The 19,326-nt window shown below is 41.5% G+C and overlaps 8 protein-coding genes across 9 annotated transcripts; 1 reads left to right on the forward strand and 7 right to left on the reverse strand.

Moving 5' to 3' along the window:
• Positions 1 to 4,812: 4,812 nt before the first annotated feature.
• Positions 4,813 to 7,243, reverse strand: LOC119547661 (probable cytochrome P450 309a1). The gene is made up of 6 exons (XM_037854611.1): positions 7,010 to 7,243; positions 6,595 to 6,946; positions 5,861 to 6,280; positions 5,661 to 5,784; positions 5,248 to 5,511; positions 4,813 to 4,996 (listed from the first exon to the last, which is right to left on the reverse strand). The coding sequence occupies exons 1-6, from the start codon at positions 7,207 to 7,209 to the stop codon at positions 4,836 to 4,838; spliced, it is 1,521 nt and encodes a 506-aa protein (XP_037710539.1). The 5' UTR covers positions 7,210 to 7,243; the 3' UTR covers positions 4,813 to 4,835.
• Positions 7,244 to 7,264: 21 nt separating this feature from the next.
• LOC119547660 (probable cytochrome P450 309a2) lies at positions 7,265 to 9,692 on the reverse strand. Of its 2 annotated transcripts, XM_037854610.1 has the most exons (7): positions 9,322 to 9,692; positions 8,909 to 9,260; positions 8,421 to 8,846; positions 8,238 to 8,361; positions 7,916 to 8,179; positions 7,667 to 7,859; positions 7,265 to 7,541 (listed from the first exon to the last, which is right to left on the reverse strand). In XM_037854610.1, exons 1-6 carry the CDS (start codon positions 9,609 to 9,611, stop codon positions 7,696 to 7,698), a joined length of 1,620 nt encoding a protein of 539 aa, XP_037710538.1. In that variant the 5' UTR covers positions 9,612 to 9,692; the 3' UTR covers positions 7,265 to 7,541; positions 7,667 to 7,695. The 2 variants fall into 2 exon arrangements, with proteins under 2 accessions (XP_037710538.1, XP_037710537.1); XM_037854609.1 differs by lacking the exon at positions 7,265 to 7,541 and having other exon boundaries at positions 7,637 to 7,859; positions 9,322 to 9,691.
• A 695-nt stretch (positions 9,693 to 10,387) lies between these two features.
• On the reverse strand, positions 10,388 to 12,340 carry LOC119548468 (cell cycle checkpoint protein RAD1). The gene is made up of 2 exons (XM_037855736.1): positions 12,202 to 12,340; positions 10,388 to 12,131 (listed from the first exon to the last, which is right to left on the reverse strand). Exons 1-2 carry the CDS (start codon positions 12,304 to 12,306, stop codon positions 11,406 to 11,408), a joined length of 831 nt encoding a protein of 276 aa, XP_037711664.1. The 5' UTR covers positions 12,307 to 12,340; the 3' UTR covers positions 10,388 to 11,405.
• LOC119547551 (accessory gland protein Acp29AB-like) lies at positions 10,440 to 11,012 on the reverse strand. Its single transcript, XM_037854450.1, has one exon. The coding sequence runs from the start codon at positions 11,010 to 11,012 to the stop codon at positions 10,440 to 10,442; it is 573 nt and encodes a 190-aa protein (XP_037710378.1).
• Positions 12,279 to 12,992, reverse strand: LOC119548469. Its single transcript, XM_037855737.1, has 2 exons — positions 12,800 to 12,992; positions 12,279 to 12,741 (listed from the first exon to the last, which is right to left on the reverse strand). The coding sequence occupies exons 1-2, from the start codon at positions 12,903 to 12,905 to the stop codon at positions 12,308 to 12,310; spliced, it is 540 nt and encodes a 179-aa protein (XP_037711665.1). The 5' UTR covers positions 12,906 to 12,992; the 3' UTR covers positions 12,279 to 12,307.
• Positions 12,993 to 13,425: 433 nt separating this feature from the next.
• LOC119548541 (protein insensitive) lies at positions 13,426 to 15,120 on the reverse strand. The gene is made up of 2 exons (XM_037855836.1): positions 14,725 to 15,120; positions 13,426 to 14,658 (listed from the first exon to the last, which is right to left on the reverse strand). Exons 1-2 carry the CDS (start codon positions 14,731 to 14,733, stop codon positions 13,534 to 13,536), a joined length of 1,134 nt encoding a protein of 377 aa, XP_037711764.1. The 5' UTR covers positions 14,734 to 15,120; the 3' UTR covers positions 13,426 to 13,533.
• Positions 15,121 to 16,525: 1,405 nt separating this feature from the next.
• On the forward strand, positions 16,526 to 18,023 carry LOC119546607 (early boundary activity protein 2). Its single transcript, XM_037853044.1, has one exon. It carries the CDS (start codon positions 16,699 to 16,701, stop codon positions 17,842 to 17,844), a length of 1,146 nt encoding a protein of 381 aa, XP_037708972.1. The 5' UTR covers positions 16,526 to 16,698; the 3' UTR covers positions 17,845 to 18,023.
• A 108-nt stretch (positions 18,024 to 18,131) lies between these two features.
• Positions 18,132 to 19,186, reverse strand: LOC119546612 (probable NADH dehydrogenase [ubiquinone] 1 alpha subcomplex subunit 12). The gene is made up of 5 exons (XM_037853048.1): positions 19,143 to 19,186; positions 18,988 to 19,083; positions 18,749 to 18,926; positions 18,360 to 18,444; positions 18,132 to 18,305 (listed from the first exon to the last, which is right to left on the reverse strand). Exons 2-5 carry the CDS (start codon positions 19,080 to 19,082, stop codon positions 18,235 to 18,237), a joined length of 429 nt encoding a protein of 142 aa, XP_037708976.1. The 5' UTR covers position 19,083; positions 19,143 to 19,186; the 3' UTR covers positions 18,132 to 18,234.
• Positions 19,187 to 19,326: the final 140 nt, after the last annotated feature.

Below are 19,326 nucleotides of genomic sequence, written 5' to 3' on the forward strand. Positions count from 1 at the left end.
GAGTTGAACCTTTGACTCGGCTCATTTAAGGCCCTTACATTCGGGTTGGTTTTGGCTGCTTTACTTTCAGGCGATTTATGGGCATACAGCAAATTTGTTAAGCTAATGATGCCATTTTTCCTGCCCAAATTACCTGACCAGGCCCACGGGGCGGTTGATCCAAGCCATCTCATTCCATCTCCCTCAGAAATACACAAATAAAATCAGGCCACAAATGGGAGATGGCCGAGTGCCTAGAGTCATGTGTGGTTTTTATATGGATAAATTGCTTGGAGATGCTGGGAGCTGTTTTCGGAGCTAGTTCGCTTGTATTTTTGGGAAATAAATTGAAAAACATTCGTATGAAATGATTATTTATTGTTGTAATTATATAAATGAATAAAACCTTTGAATGGGTTACTAACTATTTAATTTTGCTAGAAAAGCCCTTGACACATTTATTTTAAAAAGTCTTATTAACCTTAAGTAAAAGTGGGTACTGCTTGACAACATTTTATCAATTTATATATTAAATCATGGACTTAAAAAAAAAATTCAGTCAGTTGGTAAATAACATCAAGTGTCAAAGGCCTTAATGTATATATAATATTTCCTTTATACATATGTATATATTTCTCTATAATATATCTTTAAAAGTCTTTAATATTGTACTCATTAAATTCAAAAATTTTAAACTTAAACTAGGTAATAACAGAATTTAAAATATAATATCCAAAATACTAATACCTATATTTTTTTGTTACATCTCTATTTTTCGAGATAGTTCCCTTTTAGCCAACAAAACATCTTCGACATCAACTATTGAGACCATAGCCCAACGTTTGTCCAGCAGGTTGTGCCAACTCAGCAGAAATATTTGCTCTGGCTTACCGACAAATAAGTACCTGCCATAAAGGCGGAAGATACTTAACCTGAGCCGTTCTTTATCCACCATTTCCGGGAAAACAGCAAACAAGCAGTGGACGAGATGGCTAGTAAAGCAGCAGCACGTTGATGGCCAAGAGAACTTGGTCGAATTTCCATTTAATTAGCGGCCACGTTTGTCCAGGCGAAATCACGGGAAATCAGGGCGAATCAGGGCGGCAAGACCATCGCCAGAAATGCAATGAAAGCAAACCGAAGTCTATTAAGCAGGCAAAGCCAAAATGGCAACATAGCGCTCCGATTTAATGCCAATAAACCGCGTGAGGCATCGGCATCCGAGCCAGACAACCGGGTTCCTGTAACCGAGTTAACCAGCCAGAACCCAGTTGAAACCCCAGACCAAATGGGGGATTCCACACAATGCTCCAGCGGGGGAAAACGGGGGGAAATGTGGGAAGCGGTGAGACAAAGGGCTGGAGGAAAAGTGTAATCTACCAACTGAATGTGCAACATGCCAATGCACATGATGTGTTTAATGGTTAAATTGTTGCTAATTCCATTAGCCGTTTGCTGACCTGCATTAAGCCCACTTCTACGTGTTGGTGCACAAGGAAAAATTGCCCAAGGATCTTAAAATTGGGTCTTAAATAGAGGCTCTTAGCTGTCTTTAAATATAATGGAATCATAAAACTTCTCATGAAGAAGCAGTATTTTGTAAGAATGTCTTAACATACAAATCCGTTTTCTAATTAAAAAAAAATAAGTAAATAAAACTTGGGACTTAAATTGGAGAACAATTTAGTTGACATAAGAACCAGGTAATTCTTTTTATTATAAAAAAAAGTTTAACGCGAATTCTTCAGGACTCTGTAATATTTAAACAATTATACTTATTATACATATTTATTACAATTAGGGAACAAAGAATTTGGTTCATTAAAGTTATAACAAATATTTTAAGTAAGAAAAACGGAAATACGCGAATTCTTCAGAGATTTGTCATACTGAAAAATTTAAAATTCACAATTCAGGAAAAAATAAAATTATAAAAAATGTTACTCAAATTCCCTCAGTGTCCTGTTCTGTGTACAAGGATCTATTTGTGGTGGTGTGGGTGTCCGTGCTGGTGTGTTTGTTGTTGTTCTTGTGGCCAAAGTGTTGCAATGCCCCCAACTCCACCGAGGCAAACAGAAGACCAGGCCAGAACCGAAAGGCGACCCGCTGGCAAATGGAACGTGCACAAATTAATGTTACGTTGACGCAATGTTGGCAAGGCTCGAGTACCGTGACCCCCCAATCCCTGCCCCGGAACCTCCCCATCCCGCCCACTTAGCCACCCCCTAAACACACCCACCCGCCTCAAATTTGGCACATTGTTTGCCAGGGTGTGCAGATTTGTCAAACGTGTTTCGGGGTGACGGAGGCGGAGATGTTTGAGTACCGAAGCTGATTGGAAATGCCATACATTTTGGGGCACTAACAAACGGCCAAGGGCCAGCACTCCGATGGGGATCCCCCAGCATTTACAGCCGGAAGAAATTAGCCTGCTGAAATTTTCATTGAATCTAAGGGGTACTACATAATCTTACCTAGGGTAATGTGGGTAAAGATGTACTCCATTTTAAAAGCTGTAATCTGCCTTAAAGTGTTCTTAACAAGAATATAAGTTCTCTAAGAATACACTTAACTGGTCATTTATATTACCTTTTTTAAATGATATATAAAATATATATCTTAAATCATTTAAAATTTAAGGAGCATTTGTATAATAATATAGAATTTTAATAGGATTTCCCTGTCTTAATTCCATCTCCATTACTTAATTCAAAAGTGTTGCCCAAAAGCCAAACCCTTTATACCTATACAGTCCTTTTCGAGGATTTAAAATTTCTGCATCAAAGATTTTTAGCACCTAAGCCCCCGAAATTAAATGCTACCCAAATGATTTAACCCACAAAAAACCCTAAAACGTGGGGGCGCATTAAATTTGTTTAGTATGTGCACTAAAGTAAATGCGACAGGGCATCAAGCCGCACAAATGGTTATGGGAATGGGAGTCTGGTTTGGGGGGCAAGGGATCCCCCAGCCCCCGATACCCCTCATGATCCCCCTTTTCGCTACGCTCCGCCAGCTTCATTCAGTTAACGCGTCGCAGTGGCGTAGTTGGCACTTTTCTATTTATTTGCCCATTAACGCTCATTTGCGGTTATCAGGTAAATTGGATAAAAGCCAACGTAGCATGAAGCCTGAGCTCTGTGCCCGGGCCTCCTCCTGCGCCTCCTCCTGTGGAAAACCCGGTGAAAAGTCCTGTTTTCCCAGGCCGCCTCCCATTTCGAGCTCTCTGGCACTGCTTATCTTCGAGTGTTGTTGCAACATGAAATGAAGGCTTTGGCTTTGACTTTGCCTCCTGCCACACTGGGCATAAAAAATAGTAATGAGCTTATAAAATTCAGTGGAAAAAGTGATGAAATGAGCTTAAAGATTAATCCAATTAAAGAGGGAAACTGTGTGGCCAATTAAAAGTGGGCTACATAAAAGCAAAAGCTTCAAATGTGTAGCCATTAAAATAAAATGTATGTATAGTTATAAAAATATATATATTTATTGAAATTTGTTTAAAATAAATAACCACTAAGCTAAAAACATTTTAATATATTAATTAACAACAAACAACATCCCTCTACAATATAAATATAAAATATACAAAATGTATTATATTTGAAATTATACTTATAATTATAATGCCTAAAATACTTTACTTCTTTATAAAATTTAAATTACCTCTTTTTTCTCAGTGTTGAAAGGAAATCAAAGTCTTTCTCCAAGTGCCCTCCGAATTCCTCGCTACAAACGTATTTATTTCGTTTTTGCGTTAACTGCGCGAGTCATTAACTTTTTACGACTGTTTGATCCCGGTCTATCAATCCGCACGCAAATATATATCAAAATTCAAATTGTATCCAAATATTTGCGGTGACAGAGAGCAAACCTTAATTTTGGCAAGCAATCCGCAATTCGTTTGGCCTAATACATAAAACGATTCGTTGCCGACTTAGGGGGGCCACATAAAATTTCATATTCCCTTTGTGGCAAATATTTTCAGCCTTCGACGGGCGGGGAAAGAGTCGAAATTTAAATGCGCCATATTGCAAGCTCAAATGAAATTTTGTGGCTTGTTGCAAAACAAAAAGCTGCAAAAAAATGGATGTACATAACACAGAAGGGGAAAAAATGGGCTGCATCACAATGCTCATGCACACGCGGTGGCATTGTGGCCGGGGATCGGTGCTGTCCTTTGTCCTTCGTCCTTCGACGCCGTCCACTGCATGCGGTCGCTCAATATGGAAGTGCATAGGGTAAAGACTCAGCCATGCACTGGGAAAAAAATGCTAGAAAGTGCAGTGCAAAATAGACATATTATTTTAACATAAATATTTTAAATGTACACTAATAGAATTTAGTAGGTGGTTTGTTAATATATACAATTAAAAAATATTTTGGTTCTCTATTTTGGAACCCATTATTAAAAGTAGGTATAATTTAAAGACAATTATAAATCAAATTTCTTTAGGAATTTAAATGATTTTGATGTGATATATAAAATAATGTAAAATTGGTATAAATACGAAATGTAACATTGGTAACTTTTGGTAAAAGTTAAAAAAATTCATGATTTGTAAATTTTTTCTGAATGAGCTGGAACTCAAGCCGAGTAGGAGAAAGGCGGTTCGGGTAAAAGGGGCGTGTCAGTTGGTCTGCGGTCGGTTTGCGCTAAATTAAATTTCGCCGCGGTTGCCCCCAAAAGTCCAACACACTTGCACACTCGTTCACAAATTACTATTGCGCCAAAATATAAAAAGCAAAAACCCAACAGCAATCCTTATACAAAAGCAACATCTGCCCGCTGCACTTATGCAACATGGCTAAAAAAAGAAAACGAGAAAAGAATTGCAACAAAAAAGGTTCCTTTTTTATATTTTCAATTTTGTATATTTCAGTTCGACATCGCCATTGAGGAAGATCCCCAAGCCGGTGTCTGCGCCCAGGGGCACCTTTTTGGTCTGCTCCACCAGATAATTGGAAAGGATGTGCACGATGGCAGTCTTAACACTCAGTTGACCCACTCGCATACCTGGGGTTAGTAGAAAATAATTAATGCATTTTTTAAAATATATAAAAAATAAGTCTTGATAAATTAATAACCTGATCATAAAAACATTTGGTAATATTTCTAAACATATAAAAAAAATATAGGAAACCTAGCATTACGTAATACCAATAAGTATAAAACCGTATATTATACTCATATCATATATTTTACTTATTAATAATACCTATTTAGATTTATTTATTATACATAGCTAGTTTTGGTTTAGGACTTACCTAAGCAAATGCGAGGACCATCACCGAAGGGCAGATAACATCCACGTTTGTTAAAGACACTCGCTGCTCCATTCTCAAATCTATCTGGCCTAAATTCACTGGCCTCCGGATAGATGTCATCATCGTGGTGGTACTGAAAGGCAGGGACCATCACTGTAGTGCCTGGTTCCAAGTCCACGGTTTTCCCATTGCCCAAGTCCAGCTGGGTGGGCTTTGTGCAGATCCGTATAAAGAACCCAATGGGAGTGGTCAGTCGAAGAGATTCTGGAATTATATTATATTATCATCAATAGGTTTTTCTATAAAAGTATCTTAAAAACTGCATATTCTTCAGAATTGAAAAGTATTTAATTATAATAAACATTCAAAATCATATATAATTTTTTTCCCGCGTAAATCAATAGAGCACCTACCATTCAAGCATTGCTCCAGATAGGGCAGGCCATTGAGCTTTTCGTAGCTGATATTCCCATCGGAGGCCAAGGCATCTAGTATTTCCGATCGCAGTTTTTCCTGCTCGTCGAGGTGCTCGCTCAGCTGATAAGATACAAAGTTGTTAATTATGAAATAAACAAATGGGTAGGTGTATATAAATATTGTTAACTTGTCTAACCGAATAGAGCATGTGGTAGAGAACTGCTCCGGAGGTTTCGTATCCGTCCAAGTGAACGGTGAGGGCGTGACCCACGGAGTCGTGAATGGTATTTCCCCGCTCTTGCAGCTGGATGAGATGGGATAGGTAGTCCGTGCGACCCTCCGTACATCCACCTTGCCGGAGTTTCACTGCATCCTGGGTCAATCGCAGGAAGAACTCCTCCGAAGCCTTGGTGAAAAATCGCATGCCGAACAGTTTTCGCACAAAGGTGGCCACCAGACTCTTGTTGAATCGGATCATCGAGCTAAAGGCATAGACGGTCCAGTCCGTGGAGGTCTTCTGGAAGGCCCCGATCTCTCCAACTTTGCCGCTAAGTGAACCCGCATCAATGCCCCATATAAAATCCGCCATTGTGTCGGCCGTAAAACGATAGGATAGCTGAAAAATAATGTATATTTTATTTCCCATTTCTCAATGTCATGTTAAGGTGCTAGTTTATTATTTTTCAAAGAAGTTTGGAAATTCAAATCTGTAATTACAATTGATATATAGTTTACAGACGATTCAGTGTTGAATTTGTTTTTAAAAGATTTGTTTAGACGATCCACGCGCCTAACTAAAACTTAACCTCTAGTTAAGAGTCAGACAAACAAGGCACTAAATGTTTCCGAAAACACAAATTAAGGACAAGAGTTGACAAGACATTGAGAAACCGGCCGCTATTGAATGTAACTTCCGGTTTAAGTACTCACATCTCTAGTTTCGATGACATCGCCTTTTTCCCGCCTCGCCTTTTCTATGTACTCCACGAGCTTCCGGCCACTCTGCTCCCAAATGGTGAAGGCCTGTTTCAGTCGATTGGGTGTTAATCCTCCCGCATTTTCAGTACGCCTTCGTTTCCACTCCTCACCAGCGCTGAAAAAGGGCGACCTCTCCGCGTATTTCTCATCTGGATTGTGGCCCACAAAACTGCTGGTTATGGTGTCCCGAAAATGGCTGAACTTGTCCACCAAAACCTCATGGGCCAGCGTGGGATCCAAAATGAGAAGTTGCGGCTGTCGAGTGATGAAAGTTCCAACAGCCCTGTATTTACCTTTGTATTTACTAGTTAGAAGTAAAGATATTTAATACTAAATACAATAATCCTTCAGAAATTTAAAGACTTACTTATAGACATCCTGAACATCGAGTATAAGACTGCGGCTCTTGTTGACTAGAATGCCCGGATAGGTTCCCAAAATGGTCAGTGGTTCGGCAGTGACCACACCACGCTTTTTCCAATACTTGTGGTGCCAAGTGAGGTAAAAATATATCCCAGCGAAGGACACGTGCACAAAGGTCAAGAACAAACCCACTAGGGTCAACATGATCACCCCCAACAAACCGACCTGATTCCCACCAAAGTCACTTGAAAACTGTTGGTCTGGCTCAGTTAAGCGTTTAATCAGAATGGAAACATACTATATACGTAGAGCACTTAACTGACAAGACCCTATCAAATTTTAATCAGTACATAGCAATCTGCTTCATAAGTCTACATACGCACACGATGTTGATACCATTATCATCAGCATTTTGTAGATATGATTTTGTTGGAAAGGTAAGTTAGGTTATTGGAAAAAATTAATCAAATCTTTGCCATTAATTAGATTATCAAAGTGAGCAAATATTAATCTAAACTAATAATTTTTACATGCATGTATTAAATAAACACCAGTTTGGAAAGGTAAGTTAGGTTATTGGGAAATTGTATCAAATCTTTGCCATTAATTAGATTATCAAAGTGAGCAAATATTAATCTAAACTAATAATTTTTACATGCATGTATTAAATAAACTGGTTATAATACAAATCTATCTCAAAAACCGGCGGTACTCCAGATTCACATCTCCCTGCAGAACGACTCCAAATCCAGCATCTCCCTTGGGTGACAGCCGTTCCTTTCCACGCACCACTTGAAAATCGCTGAGAATGTGAACAATAGCTGATTTCAGGGTCAGCAAAGCCAGAGGAATGCCTGAAAAAAATATGTATATTAATATAGATCATTGAATTAAGATTTTAAAGACATACCCATGCAAATACGCGGACCATCGCTAAATGGAATAAATATACCCTTTCGCATTAATTCCTGATATGCACCATTATCAAAACGCTCTGGTTTGAATGCTTCGGGCTCGGGAAAATATTGCTTATCATGATGAAACTGGTAATTCGGTATCATGATAGTCATGCCATCTTCAACATCCAGCCGTTTAAATTCATTGAGCTGAATAATCGTGGGAAATGTGCAGACTTTTGTGTACTGCGGTATCAAACTGCTAAGGCGTAGGGATTCTGTAAGGTTTGAAAGGGATGTGTATTTAGGATATAAGTTATAAGAAATAGAACTAACCATAGACAACTTGCTCCAAATAGGGCAGCGAGCACAGCTTGTCAAAGTCAAGACTCTTTTCGGACTCCACGCTGTTGAGGATTTCCATTCGCAGCTTCTGCTGAACAGTCGGGCTCTCAGCCAACTTAAAAAATAATATATAATATTACATGGGTACTTTGGGTACTACATAATAACACCCACATAGTATAGGGCATGGAGGAGAGCCGTGCCCGTGGTGTCGTATCCATCTAACATCACGGTGAGGGCATGACCCACTAGATCATCGTGGGTGGCCTGTTTTTGATCACGAAGCTGGAGCAAATGCGACAGATAATCCGTTCGAGAGGAATCACCACCACCCTTCAATCGCAACTCAATGGATTCCTTGGTAAGATTGGAGAAAAACTCATCGGTTTCCTTGGGATAGAAACGGAATCGGAGCAACAGACGACTACAGGGTGCCACAATGGAGGCCATGAAGATGGATAGCATGTAGAAGCAGTAACTGGTCCACTTGCTGGCCATCTCCTGCACCTTATTGGGCTTCTCCAGGGGACGGGTTAAGGTCCCAGCATCGATGCCCCAGATGAAATCCGCCATCACATGTGCGGTATAACGAAAGCAGAGCTAAATCAGGGATTAACTGATATAAAGATATTTGGTTTTTGGACTATAGGTATATCACTTACATCCCTGGTCTCTAGGATATTGTTTTTCTCCGTCACCTGCTGGGTCATATAGTCAGTTAGCATCTTTCCACCCTGCTCCCAGATGTTATAGGCCTGCTTTAGGCGATTTCCCGTGATTCCTGCCTGTGCATCCGAACGGAGGTGCCTCCAAGATCGTCCGGATGCCCAGAAAGGATTCAGCTTGGCATACTTGTCCCATTTGGCATGTCTGATATATGAACTAGTCAGCGAGTCCTTGTAGCAGCGGAAGTTCCCTACCAGCACTTCGTGGGCCAGTTCCGGATCGAGAACCAAGATCTGCGGCTGACGGGTCACAAAAACGCCCACAGCTCGATGTTTTCCCTTGTATTTGCTGTGGAAGTGTAGGAAATATTAATTTTAAAGCTTATTATAAGCGATTATTCCCTACTTACTCGTATATTTTCTGCACATCCTCCACCAGATTGCTCTTTCTGGTGAGCAAACCCGGATATGTGCCCAGCAGGGTCAAAGGTCGGGCTGTGATCAGACCGCGCTTACGCCAGTATTTGTGGTGCCAGGTGAGGTACAAATAGATGGGCAGCACCAGGAGGTGCAGAAGGATCAGGGCCAACGATACCAGGATGTACATATTGCCGCGCTCCTTGTTTCTGCAGCTTCCACCGCCTCTCGACCAATACTGATCGAACGGTCGAAAGCCGAAGCTGCGATTCTCCGGCAGCATTACAATCTGCTTCGGATGGAACGTTTACAGATAAGGGTGGCCCCCTTGTAACACTGATAATAGGAACTTATTTACCTATGTATATTTGAATTTAAACAATTATTTATAGCTCACTTATCTGCTAGACTACTGTATGACTGACTGTAATGGACATAAGACACCTGCTTAAAATTTGACTAATTGACGGGATGTATCTTGATAGGTCATGGCAACATTGAGAAAAAAGAGTACTCAGCCATTTTACTTTAAGATATGCTATAGGTAGCCATTACCTTCATAAAAAGGTAAAGAAGTTAGTGGAAATTACAGCAAGTGTCATATGACCATAATGATTACAAAGTATTAGAAACTTTCTAAAAAGTAAACACATGTGCTGATAATTGACTGACTAGGAATCGCAAAGGGTTCGTTGACCGCCTTAGAATAATGTTTATCTTTTGTTCTAATTTTTTTCTACAGTTATGTTTATTAATGGATGAAACCTCGTTTATTACATATTTTATTGATAATTTCAATTTGCTTGAATTTTTTGTTCCTATCATTTTTTTAGATTTTAAAAATGTATTAACTATAAAATTTGATGAGTGTTGTTGTATAACACCAAAGATTAAAAAATACTTATTTCTTAATCTTTATTTAAATGAAGATAATAGGAACTTATGATTTTGCAAGTACCAAACAGTTATATATATATATTTATTTATTTAAATATATTTGTGCTGATAATAAAATTAACAAAGAAAGCAGCATTTTTACACTTGAAAAGAAATACTGGATATTCCTTATTTAACTAAACATTTTATTATATAAAGTAAAGTTGTAATTTTGTTAAATTTCGACATCTGCCTGGCAAATAAAGTTATGTTTGTTGGAGCAAGGCCCCAACATCAGGCCTTCGTCATTGTCATTGAAATTAAAAATTGAAACGCAGTTCTGGTCATGAAAGACGTAATCCGGTTCACCCTTACTCCACTTTAAAAAGGCTGGCTTGCCAGAGGCTAAGGACACAAAGCTTCTCTTTATTTCGTGATCGTTGATGCCCACGTAGTAGAAAACAAATGGACTGAGTCTCGCAATGATGGCCTGCGCCTCCTCTTCGTCCTTAATCGCGGCCAGATATCCGCCCATTTGACGACAGGTACTGGCAGCAGTGGTCCAATTTTGTTCGATTTGTTGTTCGATGTAGAAATACCTAGAGCCGATAAGCCGAAACTTTGGCGGCGGGAATTCCGTCTTTTTGGGTATGTTTTTTAGTAAGGTTGATAAGTTGTCCCAAGGATTTTGGATTTGGAATAAGTTGTCCCAAGGATTTTGAATCTCTAGGTCCTCAGATCCTGCCAAGGATCCATAATGACTACCAGTCAATAAAACGAAGAACAGTACGGCTGTGTGATTAAGCATTTTAAGTTCAACAATTGGTAGCGCGTATAAGTTTGGCGAGGCAACTGCAAGACTAAAGCATAATCGCACTGTTTATATACCTCAATGTGGACTATATTTTTATACTTTTCACCCTAGATAACCTTTATATTTGGAGCTCATGTTATCGAGAAGCTTGCTGTTTAGAAAGTGTTTTTGCATCACAAATGTTAGAAAGTGTTTTTGCATTATGTACAAATTCAGCCGCTTGCATTAACTATATAATATAGATTTTATAAAGATGCCGCAGAGATAAACAGTAATTGTAAAGGCATTGAGGAAACTCTTGTAATCCATAACTTAAATGCATTCCTTCGATTTAAGGGATTTAACATTAATTTAAAGCAATATTTTATTAACTACCTGCCGAAGAAATCAGGCATAATCCGTGTGGAGCAGGGGTATAATGAAGAACTGGACAAAAATCTCCTCCTGGCCCTCGCCCTGCATCACCAGGTGCAGTTCCAGAAGGCCAATGGAGTTCGTTTTAATGGCCACCTTGGTGGCCGACTGCATCGCCTTGTTGGTCATTCGGATCTGCTGGCTCTTGTAGCGAGCGACCACCGTCTCCTTGCAGTTGAACATCATCATCATGGGACTGGTCTTTGCCACCTCGACGCTGAAAACCGCCTGCATGATTCCCACGGTGGTGATCTTGAAGTGCGGTCGATCGGGCGATGTTACAAACTCAAATTCCTCTGCCGATTTCTCCAGTTCGTGGAAAACTTTCGATAGATTCGGTCCCCTAACAAAAATAACATTAACATCCGTATCCTTCAGGTTCTTGTCGTAGTCAATGGGTTCCTCGCAGTCCATTGTTTTGATGGCGCACTCGGTGCTCACGTCCTCATCCTCGTAGGGGTACAGGGTTATTCTCAGTGGATCGCCCTGATCCCTGAACATCATCCTCAGGCTGCAGTCGGCGGATCCGAAGAGATTTAGGCATTCGGACAGCACATTCATCTTCAGGCCAAAGCTCTGGAAGTCCTGCACAAAGAACTCCTTGAAGGCGCCCGGCGGCATGAAGAGTGTGGCCTGAATAGACTTGCCCTGCTCCACGGTGATGCGCAGTCCATCTTCGGACACCTGCAACATGCCGTACTGTGGAATAAGTAAAGTAGTATTACTTATTAAAAGGATACTTATGAAATATACAGAACATAGACCGTACATCATTGAAGCAAATGGACTTTATGGCCTGGTTAAAGGTCTTAATGTGATCCAAGCGCGCGACGAACTTGTATTCGCCGTAGGGCGATTGCGTCTCTTCGGCCATCCTAGTCCCGGAAGATGTGCCTCTGCAGCTCCTTGAGCTCCTCCTTTTTGAGGACCTGCTCCGAGGTTTTTCTGCCCGTGGGCCTTAGCAATTGGTGGAGTCGCAGTGCCAGGACGTGCTGGCAGGTGAAGGACACCCGACTCTCCTCGCTCCAATCCTCCAGAATTCCCACTTCACCAGGGGGAAGGTCGTGGTAGAGGAGTCCTTTGGGCAGCTGCAGCACGTGGCACTGGAAGAACTCGCACTTGCAGTAGTTTATCCTCGGAATTACGCGGAAATACTCCAATCCTTTGGAAAGCTCCACCACGGAAATATTTCGATTGTTTTTGGCGTAGAAGAAGGCGAAGCTATAGTCATCCAAGAGTTGAAGGGATCGTAAAACCAGTTCCTCGCCCAGTAAAATGGATAAATCGTAAAGCAACTGCCCGCGTTGTTCTTGAATTTTATAAAATAGTTATTTACTATGGGAAGTTTAAAATTCGCTTTAACTCACCTTTTGTTAGACTGTTGCTCTCCGCTTGATTTCGATGTACTTCAAAGACCTGATCAACCAATTGTTGTAGAAAGCAATTTGTGATGTTTTCCAATTCGAGCGCCATTCAGGACATGTTTATTTCAAGATTAATTAGCAAAACAAATTTTATTTGTAAACAAGGCCGCCAAAATGCCGGCTGGGCGTCATCAGCTGTTCAGATAGGAGTCCGGCAACTCTGTACCGCAGCGATATACTTTTGGTCACCCTAAATACTATCGATTAATCTAAACTAGTCGATTTTTGGCGCCACACTCAATATTTTAATATTGTATTTAAATAACTTTAGTGTGGAGATAAACTAAGCGGTCTCAAAAATAATTTTATATAAATTAAATTTAAATAAAGTCAAATTGGACTGTAAGGTATAAAATTATTCTGGTTGACCAAATATGTTTTAATATTTAGGAATCCCAACTGTGCGACTCGTTTTTGAAATTTGCAAGACACTTTCATTAGAAAGAACCCATCTTCCATCTTCCCCAATAAGGCCCCCCAAAATCATGAATAAAACAAAAATGTGTCTTGGTCGGATTGGTAAAATCATCTTCGAGATCTTCAAAAATATTCTACACGTAAGTTCAATGTAGGTTCTATATCTATGGGCTGTATTCATAATCTGTGAGAGTTTGAGCGGCATTAACCGCCTGCTTTTTTGGTGCTAGTCTACAATATTTAGCTCTAATAATACTATTTCATGGACCTAGAATGATGTTCTCCTTTTCGCGTTTGATGCCACTGCTGCGTCGCTTGACGTTCTGGATCTTCATCATCTTGTTCTCATCGGCGCACTTAGTGGTAATGGCATTGCGCACCTCCTTTTCGCTGGCATTGCACTTGTGCGTCACAGCAAAGATGATGTCCTGGATCTTCTGCGGATCGAGCATGCGCTTGAGTGGCTTGTCCTGATCCTTAAAGGCGGGCGATGGCTTCCCCGTCATCGAGTGGGTGGCCAGGGTTTCCCTATCGAAGATGGAGACCAGCAGTTTCCGGGTGGCCAACGAGGAAACCGACCAGTTGATGTTCTCGAACACACTGGCGGGCACACAGGTGTTGTTGGGGCCAATGGACACCATCACGTTGTCCATGTTTTGTTGCTGATTCTTGCTGAGATCGGTGAGACTGCCATTGCGGATTTTGACTTGTGATTTGGCTGGTAATTTAATGTTCTGCCGCGGGACATCTTCGGGTAACTGAATCTCCTGCAACTTGCGTCGTTTGATGAAGTGCAAGGGAGTGCCGGAGGATTCTTCATCCTCGATTTTAATCCCACCGCTGATTATGTACTGCTGATGATGATTCTGCTGCTGCTGCTGCTGATTCTCATCGCCCAGGCAAATCTCCAGGCGATCCGAGTCCGCCGAGGTGCTCAGGCTGTTGAGACTCTCCGCAGCGAGGCGAATCTCAATGGCATCCGCATCATCGGGTGCCGAGATGATCTTGTAGTCCAGAATCTGGGTATTTTGAACGGGAGCACATATCACCGAACTGGGGGGAGTGAGGATCTGGTGGCTCTGGACGGTAGGCGGAGTGGGTGGTCCTCTGTCCGCCAGCAAGGAGGATGCCTGCTGCATCCTGGCGGAAGTGGCATGAATCTGGGATAGCAAGTCCGTGTGCTGCTGCAGCTTGGCCTCCAAATAGCGAACCTTGTCTCGGAGCGCCCTGTTCTCGGCCTCCACCTGGGGATCTGGAGTGGAGATGCTGCGTAGCAGATCGAAATCCTCGCTAGAAGTCTGCGACCAGGCATTTAGCACCAAAGGCCTGCTCCTCTGGAACTGGGAATCCCCGCGAGGATTGGCGTTGACAATGCGCTGGTATTGCTGGAATTTTAAGGGGGGAAACTCATAAGCAACATATTCGATGGTCGAATCCTTGGCGCTACTCACATTATCCATGTTGAATCCTCAAAGGATCTGCGTCAACTGAAAATTGGCGGCACAATGCGAAAAGCGGTTGCATTCCAGGGGTGGTTTTTCGTTTTCCACCGATTCCTTTGCCTCCTTTCCTTTCCTTTCCAATTCCCCGGCAGGCAAAACAATGGTTTCCAATCACACGGACGCTACCTGCACGCATACATGAACGCCAAAACTGCATGCATGTGCAGGGAAGAGTGCCTGTGTGAGTGTGCTGATCTGTCTCTCTCTCTCTTGCTGCTTCTCACTGGCTTTCCAGGTAGACGATATCCTGTTCGCTTCCCGGTTCCTTGCTCAAGGAGAGAGCACACTCTATTTCCCAACTAGTCCAGCTGTCTTCTCTTCCTTCCCACTTTTCGCATTGGTTTTGCGCGGGAATCAGAGTTGTTGTTGTCGGCATGACGTGGCAGGGTTGTCGAGTGGCACGCAGAATTGCAACACTTAAACTATCGATTGGGACTCACGAAGTTATTTTTTTTTAACACCCTTGTCACCTTTTTTAAAAAAAACCGCGATTTTTAAATGAATCTGGCTTCCGAAAATGGGTTGAGGGTTGGGAGTGAATAGCCGAATAGCGTTCTCTTCTAAAATTTTCAATTTTATGCACATTTGCAAAAAATTTATTTAAATTTTACGTTCAAAATTTTAACCAAATATTTTATTGCCAAAATCTTTCAAAATATGACTTTGATTATATTCAAACTACTAAGTCTGCGGTTAGAGGTTTAAGTTATGTTAATTGTTTTACATTAGATTTAAGGCTAGATTTTACATTTTGTAATTTAAGTCAATCACTAATTAAATTAAAACGGCATGTTTAGGCTAGATTGCATTGAGATATATAGTACATTCTGTATTTCAGTGATGGTCAGGTAATAAGAGAACAAGACTATAAGTAATAGAACAATATAAGAATTCTTTCTTCAATTCCCAGAACCCAAAAGGACAATAGTTGAGTTTTGTAAGTAACCGGTTTTCAGGACTCAGACTGCATGTAATCCATTGGAACTTAAATGTATTGGGAACTCTTCGTACACATAAGATCCCTTTAGAATATTACCCCTCACTCGTACACACTCTGATCGGAAAACACACCCTTAAATTCCGATTTGGTACGGGTACCTATTCAAGGGTAGTCTACTGGAATTCCGTCAGGTAGGTCAGCTATTGTGATTTATTTTGAATGTGCAGAAAATATGGTACGGTTGAAGAGCACAATAATTTTTAAGAAAGGCTTTTTGAAATAAATTTTTGGAAGTACTACCACACCCGCCGCAAAGCTCAGATATGTATTTCTCCTTCTGAATACCATATATTCCGAACGATGGCTCATGGCCAGGCAGACTAGTGCTTCTCCAATTATGTTGAAGTCAATGAATGGATCGATTCATGGGTAGCAAAAGAAAGCCAAGAGTTCGACGCAGAGTCCGAAATTTTCCCAAAAGTTGGCATAAAGTAGTGGCCAGCGATCAACAGTACTTTGAAGTCAAAATGTTATACATTTTATTTTTAATATAAAGCTAGCTTCAATGTACGGAAAAAAACTGCATGAACTTATTTATTCTTACTAATTTAATAACATCAACAAAAATTGCAAAATTTATAAATATAATGTGGATATTATTATTATAAAAAGTAGTTTAAAATGGAACTATCATAGTTTTAACATTTAAATCGATTAATTCTTGGATCTACTTCCAAAACTCGTATATACATTATCTCGAATTGGCGACCTTGACAGCCCTGTACGATCAATATCTTCAGGTAGTATTGCCATCTGGTGCAGGGAATAATAACCGTTAATCCAGGCCATAAAAACACGATTCCGAAACAGATTTACCCAAGGAAATATTCGCAAAATAAACTAAGGAAACCCGGCACAGCTGCACTTTTTGCAACAGAATTTAACCTTTTTTCGATACCTGTTGCCGAAATCCGCGTGAAACAATGGCCGCCGGATTTCGTCCATACGATCAGGACTACTCCTCTAACCTTACAAATAGCGAGGCTCCGGGTATTAGCATGTCAGTCGTTCGGAGAACGGAGCCGCTATACTTTCATCCGCAGACTGCGATCCTGCCAACCGTCCAGTACTCGCATCCGTATCACCAGTATCTGAGTCAATTTGCCCCGAACTTTGTGCCCTACTACTACGGCCTGCTCTCGCGGCCAATAATGAAGCAGGAGGAGATGGACATCGAGAACTACATCAACTTCGAGGTGGCCTCCCAACAGACGATGATGCGCCAGAGGACCATGAAGCCCCTGGGTCAACTGCAGATTCAAATGCCGCCTCCCATAAAGGTTGACCACCTGGTGAAGCCAGTCCCGGTAAAGCCACTTCCTGTCCGCCGGAGTTCGCCGCCCAAACGTCGCATTATCAATGCCCAACTGGTGGCCATAGCCACCGCATCCGGGGGCATCAAGAACATAGAATCCAAGGCAGAGCCGCTGCCTCCCGTGGAGGAATCCTTCAAGCAAAAGGTGGCCAAAATCCAGAAGAGTCAGCACCACTATGAGCAGCTCTTTGGGCGCCTCACCTCCATGCTGAAGACCCTGAATCAAAGGTACGACAACGATGCCGAGGATGTGCCCGCGCCGCCGTCGAAGAGACCCCGCCACATGTCCACCAGCTCCTCGGAGTCGCATCTGCAAGACACCGCCTCCGAAAAGGACGAGAAGGACACTCTGGTCCAGTATCCGCAGCGTGTGCAAAAGGATGATGGTAGTGCCGTCTATGTCCTAGGACCAAACGGCACTCAGATTACGGCCCATCAGTACGGCGAGGTCTTCTGGACCAATGCCCCGGTGGCCACGAGGTGTCTCCTCTGCGTGGTCTTCAGCAGCGATGAGTTGGCCACCCACACTCTGACTGGGAAACCCTCACCCGCCTTCTACGGCCGGGAAAGACCCCCGAAACTCCAGCTGGACCAGCGCAAAGTGGACGACATTGTGGTCTGTGTTAGGAACCGGACGGGAGGCAAGGAGCGGGTGATCCGGGCCACCATAACCACCAAGTGCGCGGATACAGCGAAGAAGTACAAGCGACGGGCCAAAAAGGCACAGAAGGTGGCCATCAAGGAGGAATGTTAGATAGATATGTAGCTAGATATAATCCAGCTATGATTAAACCTTAAAACTTTTAAACGACGCACCAAACAGGCGCAGAATGCCATTGTAAATATCTATAATATATAGGTTCTGCTAAAAGTAGCTGCATCACTTGTCATATGATCTAGCTGTGATTCAATAAATAAACAAAAGGAACAAAATACCTATAGTTCTTATAAGCGGAATGGGACTAAACTAATGGAATCTAATTATGTACGTTCTTTCCAATTTTAAGGATTGAAATGTTTTACCTCAAAACGTTTTTCGAGTGCCAAGTTAACGAAATTGAATTTATTAACACCTTTGAGTGCTCTCCTCAATCGCAGCCATTTGCACTTGAATTTTAAAAGTAACTATAAGCTATTCCACACTCTATTGCTTCTTCGCCTTGGGATCCCAGGCCTCCACTTTGTTGGGTGTTGTGGTGTAGGGGTAGTAGGCCTCTGTAAAAGATGTTCATAGAAAAGGATTTGAGAGCAGCTTTAATATACGATTACCCTTGGTGCCGGAAAGGTTTTCGCTGTGGTCCGCGATCCACTTGTGTTTGGGACGGCAGCCATCGCGAATGGGAGGCAGATCGGTCTATAAGAAATAGCAGAATTGGAAAATTATTAAATATTCTAAGAACCGAGGTTCTTAAATCAAAGTAAATATGTATTTTAATAGGTTCTATTAAATTTATAACAAAAATGGGTTGAAGAAACGTATACTAACAAAATTATCTATCAGTTTAGTATATTTTTATATTAAAAATATATTGTTCAGAATGGGCCCTAAAAAAGTTTAGCAAGACATGGTCTATAGTTCTGATATTCCCGAGATGCGGAACAATAATCTTCATAACCAAATCCCTATTATAATTAAGGTACCTGTGGACAGAACCCACCTTATAGTGCATCCAGCCGTACCACTCGGCGGGGATCATGGATCCATCGTAGTCCATGTTGACATGGGGGGCAAACTCGATCCAGCGATTGCGGCCGTAGAAGTAGTAAGGGTTCTCGAAGTACTTGTTGCCGTACTTGTCGATACCCACAAGAGTTCCGATCTTCAGATCATCGTTCCTGAAAAATAATAAATAGTTCTTCGGGGATTGGAGCAATCTTATATAAGACTGGGACTCACCTATAAAGCTTTAGGTAGGCATTCTTCAACCCACCGGCCTCCCGGACGATCTGGAACAGCTTGGTCAGCCGGTTGATGCCCAGAAACTTTGCCATGCTGCCAGGTAAATCCAAAAAGTTACTAAAAGTAAATAATTTCGATTTTCTTGGACTCACTTGAAACAAAAACAAAGTCAATGTGTGACCATAGATGTATAAAACCCACACCTTAAGGTACTAACGCGACATTAAATACTAAACTTTATATTATTTATAGATTTGAAAGAACGAGGCGGAACCGACACCCCATATAACCACTAAAATAATGAAGTTATTAATTATTAAACAATTGTAAATGTAA

The sequence above is a fragment of the Drosophila subpulchrella genome, chromosome 2L (genome assembly GCF_014743375.2).
Source record: "Drosophila subpulchrella strain 33 F10 #4 breed RU33 chromosome 2L, RU_Dsub_v1.1 Primary Assembly, whole genome shotgun sequence".
NCBI classification, from domain to species: Eukaryota; Metazoa; Arthropoda; class Insecta; order Diptera; family Drosophilidae; genus Drosophila; species Drosophila subpulchrella.

Excerpts from the sequence above, each read along its gene's own strand:
- LOC119547661 (XM_037854611.1), bottom strand. The coding sequence starts at position 7,209 with ATGTTGACCCTAGTGGGTTTGTTCTTGACCTTTGTGCACGTGTCCTTC. Across the intron at positions 6,281-6,594 it reads ATGTCATCGAAACTAGAGAT|CTATCCTATCGTTTTACGGC; the intron begins GTGAGTACTTAA and ends ATTATTTTTCAG. Across the intron at positions 4,997-5,247 it reads TGGTCCTCGCATTTGCTTAG|GTATGCGAGTGGGTCAACTG; the intron begins GTAAGTCCTAAA and ends TACTAACCCCAG.
- LOC119547660 (XM_037854610.1), bottom strand. The coding sequence starts at position 9,611 with ATGCTGCCGGAGAATCGCAGCTTCGGCTTTCGACCGTTCGATCAGTAT. Across the intron at positions 9,261-9,321 it reads GATGTGCAGAAAATATACGA|CAAATACAAGGGAAAACATC; the intron begins GTAAGTAGGGAA and ends ACACTTCCACAG. Across the intron at positions 8,362-8,420 it reads TCCTCCATGCCCTATACTAT|TTGGCTGAGAGCCCGACTGT; the intron begins GTGGGTGTTATT and ends TTATTTTTTAAG.
- LOC119547551 (XM_037854450.1), bottom strand. The coding sequence starts at position 11,012 with ATGCTTAATCACACAGCCGTACTGTTCTTCGTTTTATTGACTGGTAGT.
- LOC119548468 (XM_037855736.1), bottom strand. The coding sequence starts at position 12,306 with ATGGCCGAAGAGACGCAATCGCCCTACGGCGAATACAAGTTCGTCGCG. Across the intron at positions 12,132-12,201 it reads AGTCCATTTGCTTCAATGAT|TACGGCATGTTGCAGGTGTC; the intron begins GTACGGTCTATG and ends CTTATTCCACAG.
- LOC119548469 (XM_037855737.1), bottom strand. The coding sequence starts at position 12,905 with ATGGCGCTCGAATTGGAAAACATCACAAATTGCTTTCTACAACAATTG. Across the intron at positions 12,742-12,799 it reads GAGCAACAGTCTAACAAAAG|AACAACGCGGGCAGTTGCTT; the intron begins GTGAGTTAAAGC and ends ATAAAATTCAAG.
- LOC119546607 (XM_037853044.1), top strand. The coding sequence starts at position 16,699 with ATGGCCGCCGGATTTCGTCCATACGATCAGGACTACTCCTCTAACCTT.
- LOC119546612 (XM_037853048.1), bottom strand. The coding sequence starts at position 19,082 with ATGGCAAAGTTTCTGGGCATCAACCGGCTGACCAAGCTGTTCCAGATC. Across the intron at positions 18,927-18,987 it reads GCCTACCTAAAGCTTTATAG|GAACGATGATCTGAAGATCG; the intron begins GTGAGTCCCAGT and ends ATTATTTTTCAG. Across the intron at positions 18,445-18,748 it reads ACGGCTGGATGCACTATAAG|ACCGATCTGCCTCCCATTCG; the intron begins GTGGGTTCTGTC and ends TATTTCTTATAG.